We start from the raw sequence: 24,314 nt of genomic DNA, 5'->3' as shown, positions 1-24,314 counted from the left end.
TTCCAGGTATTAGCCATATAGATTCATTCTTGTCTTTAAACAGTTTTTACTTACATCTGCAAAATTGCTGGTGTTCAGTTGATCAGAGGAGAGTGAAATGCAAGTCCAAACACGGGGTGGGCAAACTATGGCCTGCGGGCCACATCCGGCCCGCAGGATCGTCCTGCTTGGCCCCTGAGTTCTCAGCTGGGGAGACTCGCCCCCAGCCCCTCCCCTGCTTTCCTCCCTCCCCTGCAGCCATGCTGCTGCGCAGGCTGTGCAGCTTACGCCTGCTCACCTCCCAGGCTTTCCAACAAGCCTGTCCTGCCACTCTGAATGGCATGGTAAGGAAGCAGGGGGAGGGCAGGAGGTCCCGGGGGGCAGTCAGGGGGCAGTTGGATGGGGCGGAGGTTTGGCTGGGGGCGTGGTCAGGAGACAGAGAGCTTGGGGGGTTGGATTGGGAGGATCCTGGGGGAGCAGTTAGGGATGGGGGTCCTGGAAGGGGGCTATCAGGACAAGGAGCGGGAGAGGGATGGATGGGTCAAGGGTCCCAGGGGGCCTGTCAGGCAGCGTGGATAGGGGTTGGGGAGAATCAGGGTACACGGAGCATGGTGGTTGGATAGGGTGTGCCATCCTGGGGGTGGGCGGTTAGGGGACAAGGAGCTGGGGGGGTTGGATGGGTTGGGGGTTCTGGGGGGGGCAGTCAGGGACCAGGAAGTGGGAGTGGGCGGATAGGGGGTGGGGGCCAGGCTGTTTGGGGAGGCACAGCCTTCCCTACCCCGCCTTCCATACTGTTTTGCAACCTCGATGTGGCCCTTGAGCCAAAAAGTTTGCCCACCCCTGCCATAGCGGCTTTTATTGCTGTCAGTCAGTTGCCTCTCTCCCTCTCAAGTGAGAAGGAAGGTTCATATGTTCTTGCTAGAAAAATTCCTCTGGGAACATTGTAATGGCTTAGAAGTTTGTATGAAAGGATATTGTAGTTTATATAAGATGATATCAATTACTAAGTCATCTTCTAAACCCTGTTTTTAGAGCACTTTTGGTAGACGATATCCCTTCTTTGACCCTTGCTCTGTCAGAGACCTGAAAATAGGATTGATGAGATTAGCTGGATAACTCCCATCAATGACCTCATCTCCTGTTGTAAAACAAGATTCCTTGAGTGTAATCCTTTTTCCAGTATATAGATCTGGTTAGTTATCTAACCAGCTGAAATTATTTCTTCACTCACCTCAACATATATATCATATTTTGAGTTAGTCATGTCTAACTCCATCATATCCATTAGACAAAGATCAGTGCTTTGAAGTACTTAGGATCTTCAGTTCTAAGGCTAATGACTAGGCATTCTCCAGCTAGAATATGTAACTAAAGTGCTTTTCATGATGCTATCTACAGCAATATAAACACAATAAATACAAAACTTTGTTTAAGCCATCTGATAAAATGAGTCTGCAGTGTGCATCTCCAGAGTGGATTGTGATCCACCTTGTGGGAACGTGGGCAAAGGCCTGGTACTTTCAAGGCACTTGGATAGGTGTGATAGAACCCAAGAGTTACAACTGGCAAGAAACAAAAGTCAAAAACAGAATGGATTCTGGGCAGGTGTAGAAGTAAAAATTAAGTCATTTAAATAAGGCACAGGAGAAAAAAAAATCTTGACTGCAGAACCTTTCATTTTGAACTCTGTACTAGAGGTAACCAGTGAAGTTTTAAATAATGGAATAAATGGGAGGCTAAACAGAAGGCCAGCAATGTAGTTTCTACTATCATCTAATTGAGAATACCTTGGTAATATTATCAATTTACGTATAATCAAAGATATCTTTTTGATGTCTGAGAACCCCAAGTTAGACTTAAGTAACCTGTATGTAACTTTTGTATTTGTTTGCAACAGAATGTGTTGGGGCCAATATACTTATTCCACTCAACCAAACATATACAAAATATGGTGACGATTTAGGAAAAGCAAGGCGCGTGTGATGGTTATGCCTTGGATTCAAACAGTTCACGTTGAAGTTGTAGTGAATTTGGTATAAAGTTGGAGAGGGTATTCTGTCAGGAAATAGTAATTCACTGCTATCAGCTGTGAAAAGAAAATATAAGGATTCTATATATTACTTTAAATAATCATGTTGTTCTCTGAAAGCCTTTGAAAATAACCGTTTATCTTTCATGTAGGTTGTTCCGATGTACCCTGACTAACATTCCTCAAACTCAGGCCTTATTGAATAAAGCCAAACTTCCTTTGGGGCTCCTGCTTCATCCTTTCAAAGACTTATCGGTATGATGTATTCAAAGCTTTAAATCTGCAGTGTCAGCTATACCTGTACTAGAGTTCAATAACCGATAACTAATTCTATAAGAGGCTAATGTCTCAGCTAATCTTGGCCCAGGAAAAGCCTCCCATAGAAAACTATTTAGTCATCTTGCTTCTGCTCCATGAAAACCAGTGTCAACTTTTTAAATATCTGCCCCCACTATTGCAGTCCCTAGCCTCATCTTAAATGATATTGGAAGCTCTGAGGTGCAGTACAGCACTCAATCTATAATGAAGCGAGTCAATATATTTTAATATTGGTATAGCTTGGGTGGTTTTATCTTGTCACCTAATCACCAGCTGCAGCCATTGATTTCTTCCTATACTTCAGTTCCCTGAGCACTAACTCTTAACTAAGTCAAAAACTGAGACTCAGATGGCCTTTTTCATATGCGTCCCACAGCTTGTTACTTCCGCAATTGACTTCAATTTCTAACATACATATTTATGTAATGTCTGTTTCTGCAGTGCTGAGTTAGGGGACAGTGTTCTGTCTTTTTAAAATAAACTGAAAATACAAAATTAGACATGCTGATTGAGAGGTTTATCTTTTTTTTGAAAAAGAAACATACACAGTTAAGGAGGTTAGAGCCTGAATTTAACCAGCCTTTCTAACAGTTAAAGTTTTGGGGACACATTGTGGATTAGGGGTATTTTCTTCTTCTATTCTGCTTATTAAGTGGGTGTTGCATCTAGGCTGGCTAACCTCAGAGCACAGAGAAGGTAGTAGTACTATTGTAGATATGTCATAAGTATCTTGCTTTAGGGTTTTAAAGCAGAAGTTCCTCTTTTCCAGCAATTACCTGTGGTCACCTCCAGTACAATTGTGAGATGTCGTTCCTGCAGGACATATATTAACCCTTTTGTCAGCTTTCTAGACCAAAGGAGATGGAAGTGCAACTTGTGTTATAGAGTGAATGATGGTAGGTTTTAAACCAATGAGCCCACTTAAACATTTGTCAACTTTTGAATTGGACTTCTATGTGCATTTCATCAATACACTTTTATCCTGACATTTGAGGTCTGCTGCTATACGTCTGGTCCTTCCCAGATCAGGATTGTGTGATACAGGGAGTCTTCCACTATGGACCAAGATGTGGTTACTAAAGAGCTTCACTGAGTTTGAAACAATCTCCAAGTGGGAAATATTATTGTACTGCCCTACTTAGTACCCCCTATATATTTCCTCTTGCACAGTATCTCACTGCAGATACAGCATGGTTACTCAGACATGTCTGTGCACAATTAATATTAGTGTACTTTAGTGTGAATTGTAATACTATAATTTTTCATTTTATGTAGTTCCTGAAGAATTCATGTACAATCCTGTGACAAGAGTATATGGAGAACCTCATAAAAGACCTGAAGTTCAAAATGCTACTATTGAGTTCATGGCTCCCTCTGAATACATGGTGAGGTTTTGCTTCCTCTTACTAAACTTTTATATATTGATTTAATGTCTAGGGGCTTCAATCAGAAAAGATGCCTGTTATGCAAGGTGCTCCACAGACTCCTAGTAAGGCAATCCTTGCCACAAAGAGCATATCTGAGAAATTTTGCAAGATGGGCTTTTGCAGACAGCATTATGTAACTTTAACATCTGAGTTGTTGCAAATATCACTTTGTACTTTTATATAGCAAAGTGTGTAGGTACTGCCAGGTCCCAAGGAAGAGCGCTAAGGTACTCCACTGGGCTAGTGCATCTAAACAGTTCTCACTCTAGTGGCTGTTTCCTGACTAGAAGTCTGCTGTCTCGGCTAAAGGGGGCCTCAGTTAGCTCAAGTGGTAGAGGCCTATGTTTCATTTTTTTAAATCCCAGGTTCAAATCTTTTTTTTTATAAGCCCTCGTGGTGTCTTCAAGAAACGGCAGGGTTTCTTATACTAATGTACAGCAATATCAAGAAATATTAATATCAAGAAAAAATTGTACACAATCATTGTTGCACTTTTGTTTTGGGTAGATGAGTAAAAGCCATGTGATCGTGCCCACTAACAGTGCATCTGAGATTGATCAGTTTTGTCGTATTCTGCGGTTATAGCTTTGGGTGGCAGTGGTTCTGAATCTTTTCTGTTTTGTGACCTTGAATTATGACAAGTTTTTGAACCCCACCCCTCTCATGTAAAGAAACGGTTGTTTCTCTCACAAACCCCAGATGTATTCAGGAACCCTAAGTTGAAAACCCGTGGCATAGGATGCCATGTTCTAGTTTCTGTTAACATGTCTGGAATGTTAAGGCAAAGAATATTAAAGAATATGTATATAAAAAATTGTAGTTCCATCTTCTAAATGTTAATCTTTATTGCTGGTTCATATTAGCTTAAATTGGAAAATTTCATCATTATTGTGGCTTAAACTGTACTTAAGATGATATACTTGTACTAAAACCACTGGGTAATAGACCAAGAGTCCAGTTCTGCAACCTTTGCTCACCTGAGTAGTCCTATTGACTTCAGTGATTGTTTGGATAAAGGTTGCAGAATCTGCTCTTTAAGCTGTACCAGCTAAACTAAACTAATCGTGTCTGCACTTTTTCTAAAGTAACTGATGCGTCATCTAGAGAGGAAAATACCATTTCTGAGAACTTGGAGAAGACAGCTTGTTAAAGGGACAACATCAAATCAGAGACATTGAAGTACAAATTAATTTGTTCAAAATAATATCTTAGGTTTTAAAAAATTAATACTTCAGAAAGCTAACATTGATATTTATATATTTTTTTCCTTGCATTATCTCAACTTGGATGATGACTAGTCACTTTTACTTCTGGATTACTATCAGACTCTCGTATGCTATCAGGATGCTGCACTGTTTGGGTTACAAATATTGCAGTGGAATGGTCAAAAAAAAAAAGTCCCTTTGGTAATTTTTCTAAATTACATGGGAATATTCTTGTTGACTCTGGATTTTGTAAAATCTTATTTTTACAAACATCAGTTTCAGGCCAGATTTGATCTGACAGTTTCACTTTAGCAAGGACTAGAATTTATCCTGTATGTTTTTCCTCCATATTTCCTACTGTACTGTCATTGCTTATTTGTCTGCTATTACACAAATTAGAGATATTTCTGTTTTGGGGATGTGGTCTGAGTGATGCAATATAAATCTGCAATATAACCAATAAACTGAGACTGACGGTTTCAGTTACTGGACTTTAAGAATCTCTTGGGTTTTTTTAGCTACGTCCACCTCAACCTCCTGTGTATCTCTTTGTGTTTGACGTCTCCCACAATGCAATAGAAACAGGATACCTGAATACAGTCTGCAAGACCTTATTAGACAATCTTGACTTGTAAGTTTTGGTTCTCTTCTCAGAATTTAATCTTTTTTCCTTGTATTTCCAGTATTTTCTTTGTGGAAATGTTTTTTGTGATCTGTGAAACTAGTTTAATGTTGTGTGAACAGGATTTTAATTCAGTCCATTTATGACCGAGAGAGGAAAATTTTCAAAGTACTGCATAGGAATTAGCCTTAAATTCGGTTCTTATCAATTGTAGATACATTTTAAAATTAGGAGTTTTATCATTGTATCTGTCAGTCTGATTATACAACTTCTTGGTTTTGCTTTAATAATGCAAAAAAATGCGTAAGAATATCATAGGTTTGCATTGAACAAAGATTTGGAACTATGGCTTTAGAGACAGTAATTCAGTGTGCACTCCTTGCAACAAATGCACATACATGTCTATAAAGCTTTTCAGGGGAGACAAGTTGGGTGAGGTAATATCTTTTATTGGACCAACTTCTGTTGGTGAAAGAGACAAGCTTTCAGGCTTACACAATGATCCTCCTCAGGTCTGGGAAGTGTGTCTATACATACACGCACACAAGGTAACAATTTATAGCTACTCCCACAATGAACTTGTGTAATGCTTTACATCTTTTATGTCTGGTGGAATTCAGCACCAAAAAATTAAAAAATTCTGTGCACAGTATTTTATAATTCTGCGTATTTTATTTGTCAGAATAACATAATATAATCACACCAGTTTCAATTATTTTTGGTGATTTATTTCAAAATACCTGTCAGCAATACAGACAATCAAAAAGATTCAGGAAATGTTTTTTGACAAATAGATTCCTTACTAGGCATATTAATACAGAACTCTGAGTAATAATTCATTTAAACTACAATACAGAACCATATTTCCCACACCCCTCAGAAGCAGTGCAAAGGCTTGGGGGAGTCAGGGGTAGCAGAGGAGCTGAGGGAGAGGGAAATAAATTGCTGGGAAGGAGCCTGGGTGTGAACTTGGATGGGCGTTGTTGGGTATGGGTAGGAAGAGTATGGAACAGATTTTTTGCAGGGGCAGGGTAGGCTTGTTAGGGAGTTTTCCCCCATGCAGACGACAGATTGAATTTCCATAGGGGCCCACACTTCATTCAAAAATTTTTACGGGTCCACAAATGAAAAAGGGTTGAAAACCATTGCTTTAGAGTAAGTCTCAATGCAGGTAGTGTCAGTTGATTGCTGTAAAATAGCTCAAAGCCAAGCCATGAACAAATTTCAGTATTGCAGTTGTTCTAACTACTTGTTGGGGGAGGGAAGTGTAAGCATTAGCCTGAGAATGATGTAATGGATATTGCAGAAGCTGCATTTCCCAGCAGGAATAAAATGTCCCTCTACCTTATGTCATTGTAATAGCTCTGAGAGAACATACTTGCACTTGAACAGTGTAGGCTATCTAAAATCTACTTGTTAAACACTACTTTTTTTTTCTTTTTAGGCTTCCTGGGAACACTAGAACAAAAATAGGCTTTATAACATTTGACAGCACAATCCATTTCTACAGTCTTCAGGAAGGTCTCTCTCAGCCTCAGATGCTAATAGTTTCAGATATTGAAGGTATGTAAGAATAACATCTAAATTGAATTTTTATAAAATGATACCTAATGATTTTGACATACTATGTTGGCACAGTCTAGAACTCTAAATAATAAGGTGGGTGAACTAGAGTGCCTTGCATTAAATTAGGATATTGACATAATTAAGATTGCATAAACTTGCTGAAATAAGGATAATCGATGAAACATGGTAATACCAGGATACAAAATTTAAAGGAATGATGGTAGGTCACACTATTGGAGGAATGGCACTGTATGTGAAAGAAAGAATAGTCAAATACAGTAAAAATCTTAAATGAATTGAACTGTGCCATAGAATCTCTAAGGATAGAAATTCCATGCTTGGACAATAAGCATATAGCAATAGTAATATACTACTGACCAGTTGAGCAGAATGGTGACAATGACTTTAACTTAAAAAAGGGGAACTACACAAATGAGGAAGCTAGTTAAACAGAAATTAACACAATCACAAGGGTGAAATGCCTGCAAACTGCATGGAGACTATTTAAAAACTCCCTAATAGAGGCTCAGACTATATGTATACTCTACATTAAAAAAAAAAAAAAAACCCAAAACATGCCATGGCTAAACGGTAGAGTAAAAGAGGCAGTTAGAGCCAAAAAGCATCTTTTAAAAGTTTGAAGTCAGATCCTGCTGAGGAAATTTGACTTGCCAGAGTTTATGCTTCTTTCTAGTATAAAGTTATTATAAGGCAGGTCAAGAAAGAATTTGAAGAGCAACTAGCTAAGGACACAAAAACTAACGGCAAAAAAATGTTTAAGTACATCATCAGCAGGAATCCTGCAAAACCATCTCTGCAGCCACTGGACGATCGAGATGCTAAAAGAGCACTTAAGGAAGATAAGGCCATCATGGAGAAGCTAAATGAATTTTTTGCATTGGTCTTCACTGCAGAGGATATAGGAGAGATTCCTACACCCGAGCCATAAATAGCAATAAGTCATCGGGACCAGATGGTATTCACCCAAGAGTTTTGAAGGAATCAAAAAATGAAAGTGCAGGAGTACTAACTGTGGTATGAAACTACCATTTAAATCAGTCTCTGTACCAGATGACTGGAGGGTAGCTAATACTTTTTTAAAAGGCAAGTACAGGCTGGTACGCCTAACTTCAGTATCAGGCAAATTGGTTGAAACTATGCCAAAGAATAGAATTATCAGACAATTAGATAAACACGATACATTGGTGAAGACTCAGCACAGCTTGGGTAAAGGAAAATCATGCCTCACCAATCTATTAGAATTCTTTGAGGGAGCCAACAAGCATGGTGGACAAGTGTGATCCAGTCAGTATAATGCACTTGGACTTTCAGAAAACCTTTGTCAAAGTCCCTCACCAAAGGCTCTTAAGCAAACTAAGCAACCATGGGATAAGAGGGAATGTCCTCTCATGGGTTAAAAGACAGGAAACAAAGAGTAGGAATAAATGGTCAATTTTCACAATGGAGAGAGGTAAATAGTGGGGGTCCCCCAAGGATCTGTATTGGGACCTGTGCTGTTCAACATATTCATAAATGATCTAGGAAAGGGGGTGAACAATGAGATGGCAAAATGTACAGACAATACAAGATGAAGAGTTAAGTCCAAAACTGACTACAAAGAGTCACTAAATTGGGTGACAAAATGGCAGATGAAATTCAGTGTTAATAAGTGCAAAATAGTGCACACTTGAAAACATAATCCCAACTATACATACAAAATAATTTGGTCTAAATTAGCTGTTACCAGTCAAGAAAGAGTACTTAGAACCATTGTGGATAGTTCTCTGAAAACATCAGCTTGATGTGTAGCAGCAGTCAAAAAAGCTAACAATGCTAGGAACCCTTAGGAAAGGGATAGAAAATTAACTCAAAAAAAAAAATCATGCCACTCTATAAATCCATGGTATGCCCACACCTTGAATACTGCATGCAGTTCTGGTCACTGTATCTCAATAAAGATATATTAGAATTGGAGAAGGGCAAGGCAAATGATTAAGGGTGTTAGAACAGCTTCCACTGAGGAGAGATTAAAAAGACTGTGACTCATCATCTTAGAAAAGAGATGATTAACGGGGGAAATGGTTGATGTCTATAAAATCATGAATGGTGTGGAGAAAGTGAATAGGGAAGTGTTTACTCCTTCACATAACACAAGAAGTAGGTGTCACCTGGTGAAATTAATAGGCAGCAGGTTTCAAATAAACAAAAGGAAGTACTACTTCACACAACGCACAGTCAACTTGTGGAAGATGTTGCCCTAGGGCATGCTGTGAAGGCCAAAAGTATAACTGCATTCAAAAAATTAGATAAGTTCATGGAGGATAGGTCCATCAATGGCTATTAACGAAGATGGTCAGAGAGGCCACCCCAAACTCTGTCTCCTTAAGTCTCTGAGGGTGCATCTACACTGGAATAAAAGGGCTGTGGCTAGCCTGGGTCAGCTGATTTGGGCTGCAGAGCTAGAATTTGCTGTGTAGACATTTAAGATCAGACACGAGCCTGAGCTCTGGGATCCTAGCCCTCCCCCTCGCGCTGGTGTAGATGTATGCTGACTGCTGCCAGCTGGTACTGGATAACTGGGAGTGGATCAGTTGATTGCCCTGTACTGTCCTCTGTAAGAGACGGGATATTGAGCTAATATAGTTGTTCTTGTGCTCAATATGCTGGGAGTTGCCAGATTAGATCACTAATTCATCTAGCAGTGGCCAGCACCAGATGCTTCAAAGAGTAGTGAAATCTATTTAATGTATCTAGGGTCTCAGCTAAGGTCCATTAAAGTTAATTGTACAATGTTGTAATGTATAGTAGGGCTTCTTTAGTGACCTTCACAGGTGAGCTGTTCATGACCTGAAACATGAAATCAGTTTTCCTGACATTCTAGTTTAATTCCTAAAATTATTCAAACTTTGTATTACAATCCTATTTAAACTATTGATCTCAGTAGCTTCCTATAATTCCTAAGTGGCTACATGATGCTTAAGTTTTTTTTTTCTTTTACTCTTAATTGTACTGCCATTTAATTTAAAATGACCTTTAATTGCATAGTGTTGGATAGGGTAAATATTACAAAAATGAGCACCTAATAGTTTTTCACAATACTTCTGTTTTACAGGCCATGCATGTTCTTCTCTTTTACTCTTTTGCTTTTCATGCCAGATAATCATTATCTCAAATTGAAATGCAGGGGATTGCACAGGTATAACTGAGGGCAGAATAAGACCGAGACTAGTCTGAAAACTATCTGAAATGTTTTCAGATAGCTTTAATCAGTTCATTTTTCTGCTCTTCCAGATGTGTTTATACCAATGCCAGAGAACTTATTAGTAAACTTAAATGAAAACAAAGAGGTAAGACCTGTCTTAAACTGTTTCCGTGACATTCAGGCAATATGAAGTGCATTTGATAACTTGTACAGTACTTAATGAGATAATGTCAATTTAAATCACACTTGTCTGAATTTCTTGTCTACTTTTATTACAAAAATTACTGTAACTGAAATAAATGGAAATGTTTTTTTCAGTTTTACTTTGTGTTTAACTGCGTTGTATCTAATTAGTGTTGCTGTTTCCCCTGTGTAGTCAGCCAGTTTCTCTGTGGAGAAAGGTAACTTTCTTCAAAACAAGCAAGCAAGCATAGTATTGCCAAATCACTTTTAATTGGTTACATTTCAAGTTAATGGTGTCCTTTAAATATCTCAGGTCTCTTTATTTAAAGATAAGGGAATCCAATGCATGTCTCTTACTAGGTGAAATAACTTAAATTAGTTAACTGCGATTAATCTTAATCTTATTAACTCATGCGATTAACTCAAAATTAATCATAATTAATTACAGTTTTAATCACATGGTTAAACAATAGAATACCAATTGAAATTTATTAAATATTTTTGGATGTTTTTCTACATTGTCAAATATATTGATTTCAATTACAACACAGTATACAAAGTTACAGTGCTCACTTTATATTTTTTTATTACAAATATTTGCACTGTAAAAATGATAAAAGAAATAGTATCTTTAATTCGCCTCATACAAGTACTGTAGTGCAGTCTCTTTTTTGGGAAAGTGCAACTTAAAAATGTAGAGATTTTATTACATAACTGTTTGGTTTTGTTTTTTTTTTGTGAAACTTTAGAGCCTACAAACCCACTCAGTCCTGTTTCTTGTTCAGCCAGTCGCGAAGACAAATAAGTTTGCTTACCTTTGTGGGTAATACTGCCCGCTTCTTATTTACGACACCAGAAAATGAGAACAGGCGTTCGCGTGGCACTTTTGTAGCCAGCATTGCAAGGCATTTAATGTGCCAGATATGTAAACATTCGTATGCCCCTTCATGTTTTGGCCACCATTCCAGAGGACATGATTTCATGCTGATGATGCTCATTAAAAAAAAAATACTGCATTAATTAAATTTGTGACTGAACTCCATGGGAGATAATTGTATGTCTCCTGCTCCATTTTACCCACATTCTGCCATATATTTCATGTTACAGTCTCGGATGATGCCCCAGCACATGTTGTTGTTCGTTTTAAGAGCACTTTCATTGCAGATTTGACACAATGCAAAGAAGGTACCAATGTGAGATTTCTAAAGATAGCTACAGCACTTGATCCAAGGTTTAAGAGTCTCCTTACAAAATCTTAAAGAGGAGGTGTGGAGAATGCTTTCAGAAGTCTTAAAAGAGCAACATTCTGATGCAGAAACTACAGAACCCAAACCACAAAAAAAGAAAATCAGCATTCTGCTTGTGGCATCTGACTCCGATGATGAAAATGAACATGCGTTGGTCCGCCCTGCTTTGGATGATTGTTGAGCAGAACCCATCATCAGCATGGACGCATGTCCTCTAGATCAGTGGTTGAAGCATGAAGGGAGTAAGAATCTTTAGCGCATCTGGCACGTAAATATCTTGTAATGCTGGCTACAATAATGCCATGTGAACGCCTGTTCTCATTTTCAGGTGACGTAACAAGAAGTGGGTAGCATTGTCTCCTGCAAATGTAAACAAACTCCATTTGTAAGTTCAACTTTCATGATAAAGTGATTGCATAACAGTTCTTGTATTAGGTGAATTGAAAAATACTATTTTTTATATTTTTTACAGTGCAAATATTTGTAATAAATAAACATAAAGTGAGCACTGTACACTTTGTATTCTGTGTTGTAATTGAAATCAATATATTTGTAGAAAATATCCAAAAATATTTAAATAAATGGTCTTTTATTATTGTTTAACAGCACGATTAATCGCAATTAATTTTTTAATTGCTTGAAAGCCCTACTTACAATGTTGGCAAGCTTTGCCATATTGAGTTCCTAGTTTTTTGTGTTATGGATCTTGTTTTATTAGAAGCAATAGGTTATGGAATACTATAGAATGTCACTCTAGGTAAAACCTGAGAACTTGCACATGGACACTTGGTTATGGTGGCAGTTCACATACCTCCAGTTTGGAGCAGATTTGGGACTTTCTTCCCAGTCATTTTTGGATGAGAGTAATACATCCACTCTGCTTAAAGAGGAGCACATGTGTATCAACACTTAATGTGTGTAGTAGATGACAGACTAGGAAAAAGTGAATTATTTAACTTTGAAAAGTTGCTCTGGTCATCTGAGGTAAAATGTTCAAAATAACTCTTAAATAGTTCCTACAGTTTTAGAAATGCTAAATTTCAAGTGGAAAAGTAGAAGTCCGATAAAAAGCCAGATTTTAAGAGGTCTCAATGCTGGCTGGTTGCTGTAAAACAGCAAACTACCCTCACATCTTGTTTTAAGGTATTAAATGTAACTTTTTTGTGTATGTATTTAATTTATCTCTTTAATACCAGCAGTATTCAATGTTACATGTAAAATAAATAGCCTGGGCAACAGAGAAGAAATCTTTTCTGAAACTTTTTAATTCTGAGTACCTTTCTTACTTTATACTAGCTAATTCAAGATTTACTGAGGACCTTGCCACAGATGTTTACCAAGTCCCTGGAAACACAGAGTGCTCTGGGACCTGCGCTGCAGGCCGCCTTCAAACTGATGTCTCCCACTGGTGGTCGAATTTCTGTCTTCCAGACACAGCTTCCATCTGTAGGAGTGGGATCACTGAAATCCCGAGAAGAACCTAACCAAAAAGCATCTGCAAAGGTTACAAAAACACTTTAAACACAGATTATGAAAATTTACAATCCTGTTGAATGAGTTTTATATAAATTTTGCATGGTTTGGATTATCTTAGTTTTATTGTAGTTCTGTTGTGAGAGCTGATGTTCTTATACTGTATTAATCAAATGTTACTAACAAGGAAACCTATAAACACAGAGTAATGCTCTGATTTTGAAAGATACTTAGCGCTCAGAAAAGCCATTGAAGTCAGTGTGAGAGATGCGGTGCTGAGCATCCCTGAAATTAGGTCACAGGAGCATGTGCCTTTTGGAATTCCTCTCTTCTATTTCCTTGTATTAACAGGACATACATCTTACACCATCCACTGACTTCTATAAGAAGTTAGCCTTGGACTGTTCAGGGCAGCAGGTTGCAGTTGACTTGTTCCTTCTTAGTGGGCAGTATTCTGACTTGGCTTCATTAGGTAAGTCATTATAAATTGCTGTTTAAGATTGTAGCTTCAGTGTTCTAATGAACACTGTGTAATGCTAAAAATTTTTTTTGCTCTTTCACTTAAACATATTCTACCATTTTAATGTAATGGTTGGTATTGGTAACCATGCCCAAGAGGGTTACTTATGAGACTGCATGTTCCCCTATCCACTGTTCGACATTTCTATGTATGGTATTTCATTTTAGGAGTTTTTTTCTTACCTGAGGGTTGAGATTTTCTCATCTCTTGGAACATTGTCAGGACTTGTTCCCTAATATTACTAGACAAAAATCAAAGTTCTAGAAACATTTAAACAAAGTCCTGTTTAACAAATAGAAATATGTTTAAACTATCTGGGATAATCTCCTCATTTCCAGATTCTGAAAAGCCTCAGTAGTGTGGGCTGTGAGATGCCTTTTTTTAAAAAAATAAAAAATTGGTAGCTATATCCTTGTATGTCAAAGCAGTTCATAGCTCAGTATCTGATTGTGTCTGTTGGCAGCTCAAAGACAGAGTTCTGTTTACAAAACTTGACCCTTTTCCCCCTAGATTATGTCCTAAATTTATACAAAGAGGATTTCCCTTTGTTCTGGACTAAACATATGTCAGATACCATGGTGACAAACACACTATAAGAACCTGAATAGGGTGGCTAGCAGGGGCTACTGACCCACAGAAAAAATCAGTCATGGGCCGTGCACAGGCTCGGGGCTTTCCCCTGCAGTGGGGTGAGCTGTGGAGGCTCATGGCTTCCCCTAGGCTCCGGGGTGAGGCCAGAAATGAGGGATTTAGGGTGCGGGAGGGGGATGAGGCTCTGGGGTGGGGCTGGAGCCAAGGGGTTTGGCGTGTGGAAGTGGGCTCAGGGCAGGAGGTTGGTGTGCAGGAGAAGGTTCGGGGTGTGGGATCCAGGAGGGAGTTTGGGTGCAGGAGGGGATTCTGACCTAGGGCAGAGGGTTTGGGGTGCGGGTTCTGGCTGGGCGGCACTTGCCTCAGGTGGCTCCCTGCCGGCGTCACAGTGGAGCTAAGACAGGCTCCCTGCCTGCCCTGGCTCCTCGTGGCTCCCGGAAGCGGCTGGCGTGTCCCGCCCCGAGGTGGAGGAGCCAGGGACTCTGCATGGTGTGCACTGCCCATGGGCGCTGCCCCCACATCTCCCATTGGTCGCGGTTCCCGGCCAATGGGAGCTGTGGAGCTGGCTTTAGGATCGAGGCATCACATGGAGCTTCCCTGTTCGCCTCTGGTTCTAGGGGCCGCAGGGACATGCCGGTCACTTCTGGGAGCTGCACGGAACTGACTGGATTTTTAATGGCCTGGCAACCCTAGCTTCTCCCCGCAGCAGGGTGAGCCGGTGCTTGCAGCTCCAGCCCCACATATGGGCGCCAAGGCTTGATGCTTCCGGCGCACAGCGCAGAGACTTGCCACGGGCCACATGAAATGAAGCAGCGGGCCGTAGGTTCCCCACTCCTGCTGGATAGGATGGAATTTCATGTTGAGATGACATCCCCTTAATGCATAATGACATTGTTAGTGAGACATAATATTACAACCTCCTTCTGGTTAGCATGATAGTTTCCAAGACGCTCTTCTCCCCTCGACTTGTAGGAGTATTTCAAAGGATTATTTTGTTTCTGGAATAAGGTGTGAGTAATCTGAAGGAATTTATTTTCATTCTTACCTCTCAATGCATGATGGAGTAAACATCTTTATAGGAGAAAGCTTCATTACTATTTTAATTACTTTCTTACCCCTGACGTATCCTCCGATTTCTGTTCGGGTGGTGTGGTACCATCTTTCCTTTAGACCAATTTTAAATCCCATTTCACACTTTATAACCTTCATAATCAAGTGAACATGCAAGTTATTGGTCACATGTACACATTATATCTAGGCCTATATCTGTGTAGAATACAGTTATTAATGTTAAACTGTTCATGCTTGCAAATAAAATTACAAGGAGAATTAGGTTAATCTAAACCAATATCTGAAGACTGCAGCAACAGGTATTGGTTTGAACTCAACCAATGCACATTTTCTATTCTAGGCTGTATATCGAGGTATTCAGCAGGGAGTGTGTATTACTATCAATCTTACCATCATCAGCACAACCCTGTCCAAGTGGAGAAATTACAGAAAGAGCTGAAACGATACTTAACTAGAAAGATTGGCTTTGAGGCTGTCATGAGGATAAGATGCACCAAAGGTCTGAATAGAATCTCTTTTTTTGCTCAGTTTATTATTTAAAAATGTTCTATTGGTATTTTGTTTTTATATAAGCCTGAATGAATAGTTGGCAAATATGTACATGTAAAATTGGGCATTGTGAATCCAACTGTATAAAAGAAAGCAGAATAAGTAGTACTGCACAAAAGAGTTTATCAAGGTGCAGTGGTGTTTAGGATCACTATCGATGGCTTGTCAAGGCTAGAAATAGGTGCTTCATTACCATGTATTTCCACAGGCTACTCAAGCAAAAATAAGGAATTCACAATTTAATATTCCTGCTACATGGTTTATTTTCAAAACTGTGTCCTGCCCTGTGGTTAAACAAGAAGCCTGATTTTTTTTAATTTTTTTAATTTTTCATAAACTGAGAGGATAAAGGGAACTTTTTACTGTCTTGCACCTCCATCTAAAAACTATAAAGAAGCAACAGAAAAGCATTCAAACAGTGCATTGTAACAAGGTTCCTGTACCTTGGGTGTAATTGAATTCAACATCATATATTTGTTGATTAATCACAGTTAACTCACATGATTAACTTAAAAAAATTAATCGCGATTAATCAGTGTTAATCGGACTGTTAAACAATAGAATACCAATTGAAATGTATTAAATATTTTGGGATTTTTTTTACATTTTCTAATATATTGATTTCAGTTACAAGACAGAATACAAAGTGTACAGTGCTCACTTTATATTTATTTTTTATTACAAATGTTTGCACGGTAAAAATGATAAACAAAAGGAATAGTGTTTTTCAGTTCACCTCATACAAATACTGCAGTGCCATTGATGTCTTTATCGTGAAAGTGCAACTTACAAATGTAGATTTTTTTTTTTTGGTTACATAACTGGGTTTTTTTTTTTTTTTAGTGCAATGTAAAATTTGAGTCTACAAGTCCACTCAGTCCTTCTTGTTCAGCCAATTGTTAAGGCAAACAAATTTGTTTACATTTACGGGAGATAATGTTGCTGACTTCTTACTTACAGTGTCACCAGAAAGTGAGAACAGGCATTCGCATGGCACTTTTGTAGGTGGCATTGCAAGTGCATTCATAAAACATTCTTCAACCACCACATCCAAAAATATTTAAATAAATGGTTTTCTATTAATCGTCTGTATAAAAAAAAAATGAATCACAATTATTGTTTTACTTGACAGTCCTAATTTGTAACCTTTTTAGAACTAAACTACTGGTTCCCAAGGGTAGTGCTTATAGAGAGAGAGTACTTTACTGTGCTGTATATAGTATTTTCCCTTAAATGACTGATCCTATCATATATTCTGTACTAGAAATATCAGCACATTGTGATTTTCAGCCTTAAAGAGTCGAAGAAATTTGAAACATTGCTAATCTTTGAGCTGACTTGTATTCTGAGTGCTTGGTAACCATTGGTTTTAGTGCATGCTACAAATTAATATGCATCTTGAGATATTTACATTTACTAAAGGAACTGTGTTTTGAAAAGGGTTTGTCCATAATCTAGAGTAGAACATAATCTAAAAATCAGGGCAACTATGTAATCAGTTCATAGTTTACATTAAATGGCAAAAGTAACATTAATAAATCAGATTACATGGTTTTTCCTTTCGTAGGTCTTTCCATTCATACCTTCCATGGGAACTTCTTTGTGCGATCAACAGACTTGTTGTCTTTACCCAATGTAAACCCGGATGCAGGATATGCTGTACAAATGTCAGTAGAGGAAAGTCTCACTGACATGCCAGTTGTTTCTTTTCAGTCAGCACTACTGTACACATCCAGCAAAGGTAAGAAATTTAAACAGCATTGGCTCATACAATGATACAATATGTTAACTGCCAATGTGTGTAAATTCTTAAATTTATAATCTAGTTTGCTTGTAGTAAGTAAATAACTTCAACTGCATCTTCATATCCCCATTAAGAGAGGTTAGAGTACTAATGCCTTAGCACACTCATTCCTCTGCTCCTGTTGGTGATAGTGGTTATTCATTATTCAGCAGCTGCATTTCAGAAGCTTACAGATTTTCTGAAAAACTTGCTCTGATCTGAAATGGGCAATTTTAGCCCAGAAATAAATTGGCCAGAGATATTAAATTGGCTGCTTAACAGGTGTTCATTTAAAATAATTGTGTGACAAGTTAATGTTGTATTAATCTGTTTTGTAAGTTATTTATCTGAAATATAGACTAATTGCTTTTGGTAAGTTGAGCAAAAAAGATACTCTTAAATAAATGGACTTAAAAAATTAGAGTTACTGCAAATTTTACTGTACACACTTCATTTTTGGTACATTTGTGATTTCCTCCCCACTTTCCCCAAAACACAGCTTAGATAATGGTGTGGAAAATGCCATTTGGCGACTACACAGATTTATTTTCTCCCTATAGGTGAAAGAAGGATTCGAGTCCACACTATGTGTTTACCTGTTGTTACAACACTGAGTGATGTCTATCTGGGGGCTGATGTACAAGCTATTACAGGGTTATTAGCCAATATGGGTAAGCATGATGCTCTTTGATGTACATGTATAAAATAACAAACTTTTGAGGAATAATCCTTTGGGAAGCAAGATTACAAGGGAAGTATCCTACCTTCTGAATGATTGAAGGCACTTTGCCATATGATTTACAGCGACTCTGGGTGTGAAGATATCAGTACAACTGTATGTTGTCATGTTGTTTGATATGGCTTTAGAATTCTGCACATCAGAAGTTAGAGCAGCAATTAGGACTCCGGGATTTTTTTTTCTAGGCTGTACCATTAATGTTCCCATCCCTCTATGCCTCTTGGTGGCACAGTAAAGCTCCATTAATGTGTTTGTAACCATCTTAAAATCCTGACATGAGGAGTTCTAGAAGTACAAAATAATACGTGTCAGTAATTCCTAGAAAAGAAAATTAGGTATTAAACCTCCCTCTCTCTCTCTGCTTTTTAGCTGTGGACCGGTCAGTTTCTGCTAGTTTGAGTGATGCTCGGGATGCCTTGGTGAATGCTGTAATCGATTCCCTATCGGCTTACCGCTCTTCAGTCCTAAGCATTCAGCAACCTGGTCTGATGGCTCCCTATTCCCTACGACTCTTTCCACTTCATGTACTAGCTCTCTTAAAACAAGTAAGAATGAAAATAAAATCTTTCCAGAGGATATTATTTTTATGTTCAGTAGGTCAGTCTGAATGATGTATAGGTAAACATTTCTGAGAGATGATGATATGTATGTAGGGTTTTGGCAACATTTGAAAAGGGGTGATTTCTTCATTGGTTTAGATCCAGTTTAAATTAAGACCAGCCATCTCTCCATATACTATCACAGTAATTGAGGTTGTTCGGCATTTAAGATAATAGCCTCTTCTGGTATAAATGGAACAGCTCTGGAACCAACTTCTTGTCTCGTTTCTCCAGGCCCTGGATTTGGTGATTTTTTTTTTTTTCCCCTTTTCTTTCCAGTACCACTGCAAAGCAAGACTTGCTTGTTCACCTTGGTTTTCATTGGGGCCAACTGTAGTAGAAGATGGCTTGGGTGTCTATATCAGCCACCAACAAAGGGTTTTTTAAAAGTTATCATAAGATCTAAATATGACTGAAGTTACATATGTATAGGCTGTGTTTGTGTACTGTATCTAGAGCTTATGTCAGATGCATTTATCATAAAACTTGAAATTTTTATGAACAATGTAAGGAGGTGGTATAGTCGTGGAGTGTGTCATGACAGAAAGAAGGGGCTCTCTTAAAACCACATTTTATGTTCCATGTATAGAGCTGCAGCAGTGTAGGATCGGGAGTATGGTGAAGAATAGCACCAGGGAGGTGGAGCTAGAGGGCAAGAAGCTTGGGTGCCTGCGGGTGCATTGGTATTGAGGCAGAAGTGGGCAGCCAAGAGAGGAAGCAAAGGAAAGTGGGGGGAAGGGAGTAATATGGGGAGACTTGCGTGATTGCCTAATACCCCTGACTGCTAGCCTGGGGAACGTGCAGCAATTGCTGTTCAGTGTGGCTTTGAGGAACTTCACTCTGTGCTGCTAAGGCAAATCTATACACCAGTTTAATGTGGGATGTAGGGAGAGAGCTAAGTACTAGCTCGCAAAGAATTGATCTTTGTTGACTTTTCTAACAAAGGGGTTTGCAGCATTCCTGAGTCTTGTCCATGCTAGAAAACTGAACAATTTCTAAAAATGGCTTTCAGCTGTGGATCCCTCTGAACTAACATAGAAAATAGTTAGTCTTAGGATAGATGGTTTACTCTTTCAGAATGCAGCATGATCAAGACCTGGTGGAATCATCTCATTCACACTTTCTCAAATGATACTAAAAATCCTTGTTAAGTCTATGCTATGGCTGTGTTTATGCTGGGGAGATTTGATCTCTTTAATATAGACAAAGTCAAACACTTGAATGGTTTTCAGTACTTGTTTGGGATGGGGTCCTGCTTCAGCAACAGTTGAGCTGCTTTGTGTCTCTAAGCCAATAGAGTGTGTTTACTATTAAGTCAGAACACCTCTGACAGAGATGTGCATTAGAGCCAAAGGATTAAGCATAACAAGTCTTTGGATTGCGGTTTTAAAGTATCATTATGTAGCTTCTTGAGACAAAGTAATCATGGATTTTTAATAAAATTATCTTAATATGCCATCATTCCAACTCCACTCTTCAGAAAGTGTTCTACAGACATAGGACTAACATATATTACAGTATGTTATGTCAGTGGATCCAGAGTCCAAAGATACACTGCTTGAGTGATATTTGCAAACAACTTTGTGACTAAAGTAATATATGAAACTTGCTTTGAGTACAGATAATCAATTAAGAAATGCAGATAAATTAAGTGTGGGGGGGTCATTGTAGTAATCAAGACTTTATTATATTTTTAGAGCAAAATATTTAAGGCTAAATTTCATGTGGGACTCAAAATATTTCTTAATGTAGGTAATCAAAAGCAGATGTAGGCAATATACCTACTCTTGTTGTATAAACATCTTGAATGTGTGATACTCTGCCTAGTGCTTTTCACTTGTTGACTTTGAGTTAACAAATAAAAATATTTCAAATACTGGTTTTATTCACAGAAAGCATTCCAGACTGGGACAAATATCCGTTTAGATGAGCGTATTTTTACTATGTGTCAAGTGAAAAACCAACCCCTAATTTACCTTATGCTTATGACCCATCCCAATCTGTACAGAGTTGACAATCTCACAGATGAGGTATGATTTCTTTTTACTTATTACCACTTACACTGGTTCTGTGGTTGCTTGGTTCCAAATACCTTTATTTGTAGTGAAGAATATGTATTACGTAGAAAACCCTTTAAATAAGAACTGTATTCTTCAAGGTATGTAGTCTGAGAGCTCACAGCCAGTCACAAAGTTAAAAGTTTTAAAGATACATCAAAGCAACTTACCCGTTATAGGCAAACTGATGGGACAATTCTTTGGCACTCAAATTAAGTCACATCACATGAATCATGCATGCGTGTGTAAGTATTAAGGAATTATTATAAAGACTGCTGCACTAAATTGCCACTCCATGTAATCCAGACTTATTCTAAATCAAGTTTTGCAGCAATACCTTGGAAGCAATACATTCATGAATTATAAGTCATGAGATGAGGGGTAGTTCCAGTGTTGGATTGCATTTCAGACTAAGCTGAAGTGTGTAAAAGTTTACAAATACTGTAAACCATACATGCATATAAGATGTTGCTCCATTATTTTCCAGGTTGTCTATTGGGGTGGTGTAGATGGGCTCTGGAGGGAACATTTGGCTAACACTGTTATACCAATAAAATAAAAACCAGCAGGATCTTCTTAAAGGGGAAAATGCAAAATACCACACTTACTGTGAATACAGAAAGAATCATAGTAAGCAGTTAGTTATAGCTATAACATTCCATTCAATCTCATATTTACACACGCACACGCACACACAGAGGTTCTGCAAGATTGTTATCATAATTACCATCCTTAGAGTTGTTCATGCCAAACCACTGGCCAGGTGGCTTGGACAAGAGGAGGGAGCAGGGCTTTGTCAGATGCACATCTGATGTTCCTGGAAGTTGGTTTGCAGAATCAGACCACAAAGGTCTCATTTTCTAGAGTCCATTTTTATAGGAATTTCTTCCTATGCCAGTCTATGGGAATTGCTTCATCATGCTGTTGCTGAATCAATCAGCAGATGGCACATTCCTGACGGCTCCGTGCTGCCAGATGTTATCTTGTTCTTTGGTTCTCCCATTCTTGAGGCTGTTGGGTGGATTCCAGTCTGCCCTCCGGGGGTCCTCTGGTTATTTCCACTTTACGCCTTCTTCAGCGGATGGACACTGGATTCTTAGGCTGGCACCTCCCTGATCATTCAGTTATTATCCACACCAAGCATCCATCCACATCCATCCTCTATCTCTATTTTAATCACAATTGTTAACAAAGCGAGATGAATACAACAAAAGGGCGGGTAGTCTCTGGGTGCTTTTTCTGTTACAGAGTATTGCTTTGAGTCTCTCTCTGTGTGAGTAGTTGTTGTTTACAAAGAATTGCTTTGAGAACAGACTCTGTCTGTCTTAGAATGTACTAACACAATTAGCAGCTTGCAAGTTTCACACACAGAGGGAGAGAAACAGTACCAAAAACCAAGAGACCTCTTAATTAGTAATACCCTGGAATTTAAACTATGGGGAATCAAACTCATTTGTGATTTTAATACAGAACTTCTTTAATATGATCCCACTCAAGACACAATATGGATTGGATTCTATAGACAACCATTCTGAAAAATGTAGCTGGCATTCTAATTTGAAAATAGTCTATTACACTGCAAAGCACATCCCATTAAAAGGGGATATGCTGCAGCAGGGATGATGTTTTTCATAGTGTTGTTCAACTTCCTTTTTAAAATAAGTCCTGTCATTAGTTTCATGAACCAGTATGTGTAGGAATTAGTGCAGGCAGACTAATTCTGTACATCCAGACTTCAAAGCCTGCAGATTTTTGAAGCTCACATAATTGTATGAAGTTTTCAGAAGAGAATCAATTTCATTAAGACAAAATAAAGACTGATTTTTTTTTTATAATAAAGTATATGTTGTATCTGAATTTTAACAATATAAAAGTCGGACAGCAACAGATGATGCACTTGGGGGCAAGAGGGTATAATTTGTCCTTAATTGTTTTTTACTAATAAAAATGTATTCCACTTGAATATTTCTCATTCCTGTCTGCCTCTTATCTATATATCTAGAGGCACACTTACATGGTAGCAATTTTTCTCTTTAGGGAGCCCTCAACATCAATGATAAAACAATACCTCAGCCACGCATTCTCCAGCTGTCTGTGGAGAAACTGAGTAGGGATGGTGCTTATCTTATGGATGCTGGCTCTGTAAGTTAAAATTTTAAATGAACTTTTGGGTTTTTCTGAAGACGACTGAGCAATTTAGATATACAGAAGAGTATAAGGGTGTATGTATTGCATAGATTAATGCTATTGTTATTGAACTGTCTTTTAGGTAATGTTTATCTGGGTTGGAAAGAATTGTGGACAGAATTTTATCAGCCAAGTCCTTGGAGTTCCAAGTCATGCATCAATACCACAGAATATGGTAAGTGCTTGCTTTGGTCTTAAATTGGACAAGTAACTTTTTTTTAAACTATAATCTATCACCTGTATAAGCTCAAGAGCCTTTCAGAATTGTAGCTGATTGTAATTAATTACAGTTTCAGGAAAAGCTCACTTCCCCCATCATTTGACACTCTTCTGTAGGTTCCCCACTTAAAATGATCTTAATCCAGCTCACTCACTATGAAACTGCAATAAGTAGAAGTTGATAACCATCAGTTAGATCCAGTAAAAGTCTGAGCAGATTGAGAATATTGGGGCCAGGAAGGAGAGTGGGTTAGCTCACCAACCCTCAACTGCTGGAAAATTCAAATCCTAGTTTAGGTCACAAGTGAAAATGAATCTGTTAATGTAGTCCCAGTTGTGACAGCCAAAAGCCACTATTCAGTTTGGCACAAGTGATAGTTTGTTCAACTGACGCTGAAATTGCAGTGGTATGTGAAACAGCTTCAGACTAACTGTGCCTACTTTATGCCTGATTATGATGCTTGACCCTTTTCATTAATAATAAATTAACTCTGTCTCCTAAAGACAGTGTGTGTTATATTATGTATTAATGATAACCTTTGTCTAATAGACGCATCTTCCAGAACTTGAAACAGCTGAATCTACCAGAACAATAGCTTTTATCTCTTGGCTGAGAGAGCAAAGGCCATTCTTCCCTATACTGTATATAATAAGGTAAGTTCTTTTTGACAACTCTAATACACAAATATGCATGGTCGTGCATAGTCATGTCAGCCACTGTAGTGACACATTTTATACTGCATTGCCCTCA

General features: G+C 38.4%; 1 protein-coding gene across 5 annotated transcripts in view; it reads left to right on the top strand.

Moving 5' to 3' along the window:
• SEC24A (SEC24 homolog A, COPII coat complex component) overlaps positions 1-24,314 on the top strand; it is a 53,065-nt gene that overhangs the window by 20,306 nt on the left and 8,445 nt on the right. For 4 of the 5 annotated variants that reach the window (XM_038412514.2, XM_038412512.2, XM_038412515.2 and 1 more), the window contains 16 exons: positions 2,161-2,263; positions 3,096-3,222; positions 3,602-3,711; positions 5,477-5,589; positions 7,025-7,143; positions 10,438-10,493; positions 13,075-13,281; positions 13,603-13,723; positions 15,771-15,929; positions 17,547-17,720; positions 18,323-18,433; positions 18,871-19,046; positions 20,993-21,130; positions 23,195-23,299; positions 23,427-23,519; positions 24,114-24,217. In XM_038412514.2, coding sequence (XP_038268442.1) covers positions 2,161-2,263; positions 3,096-3,222; positions 3,602-3,711; positions 5,477-5,589; positions 7,025-7,143; positions 10,438-10,493; positions 13,075-13,281; positions 13,603-13,723; positions 15,771-15,929; positions 17,547-17,720; positions 18,323-18,433; positions 18,871-19,046; positions 20,993-21,130; positions 23,195-23,299; positions 23,427-23,519; positions 24,114-24,217 — 2,016 coding nt within the window. Of the gene's footprint in view, positions 1-2,160; positions 2,264-3,095; positions 3,223-3,601; positions 3,712-5,476; positions 5,590-7,024; positions 7,144-10,437; positions 10,494-13,074; positions 13,282-13,602; positions 13,724-15,770; positions 15,930-17,546; positions 17,721-18,322; positions 18,434-18,870; positions 19,047-19,379; positions 19,507-20,992; positions 21,131-23,194; positions 23,300-23,426; positions 23,520-24,113; positions 24,218-24,314 lie in introns of those variants that run through there. The other variant, XM_043490803.1, reaches the window with a different exon arrangement.

The sequence above is a fragment of the Dermochelys coriacea genome, chromosome 8 (genome assembly GCF_009764565.3).
Source record: "Dermochelys coriacea isolate rDerCor1 chromosome 8, rDerCor1.pri.v4, whole genome shotgun sequence".
Lineage (NCBI taxonomy): Eukaryota > Metazoa > Chordata > Testudines > Dermochelyidae > Dermochelys > Dermochelys coriacea.
The sequence above is the reverse complement of the archived record's forward strand: the minus strand, read 5'-3'. Positions and strand labels throughout refer to the sequence as shown.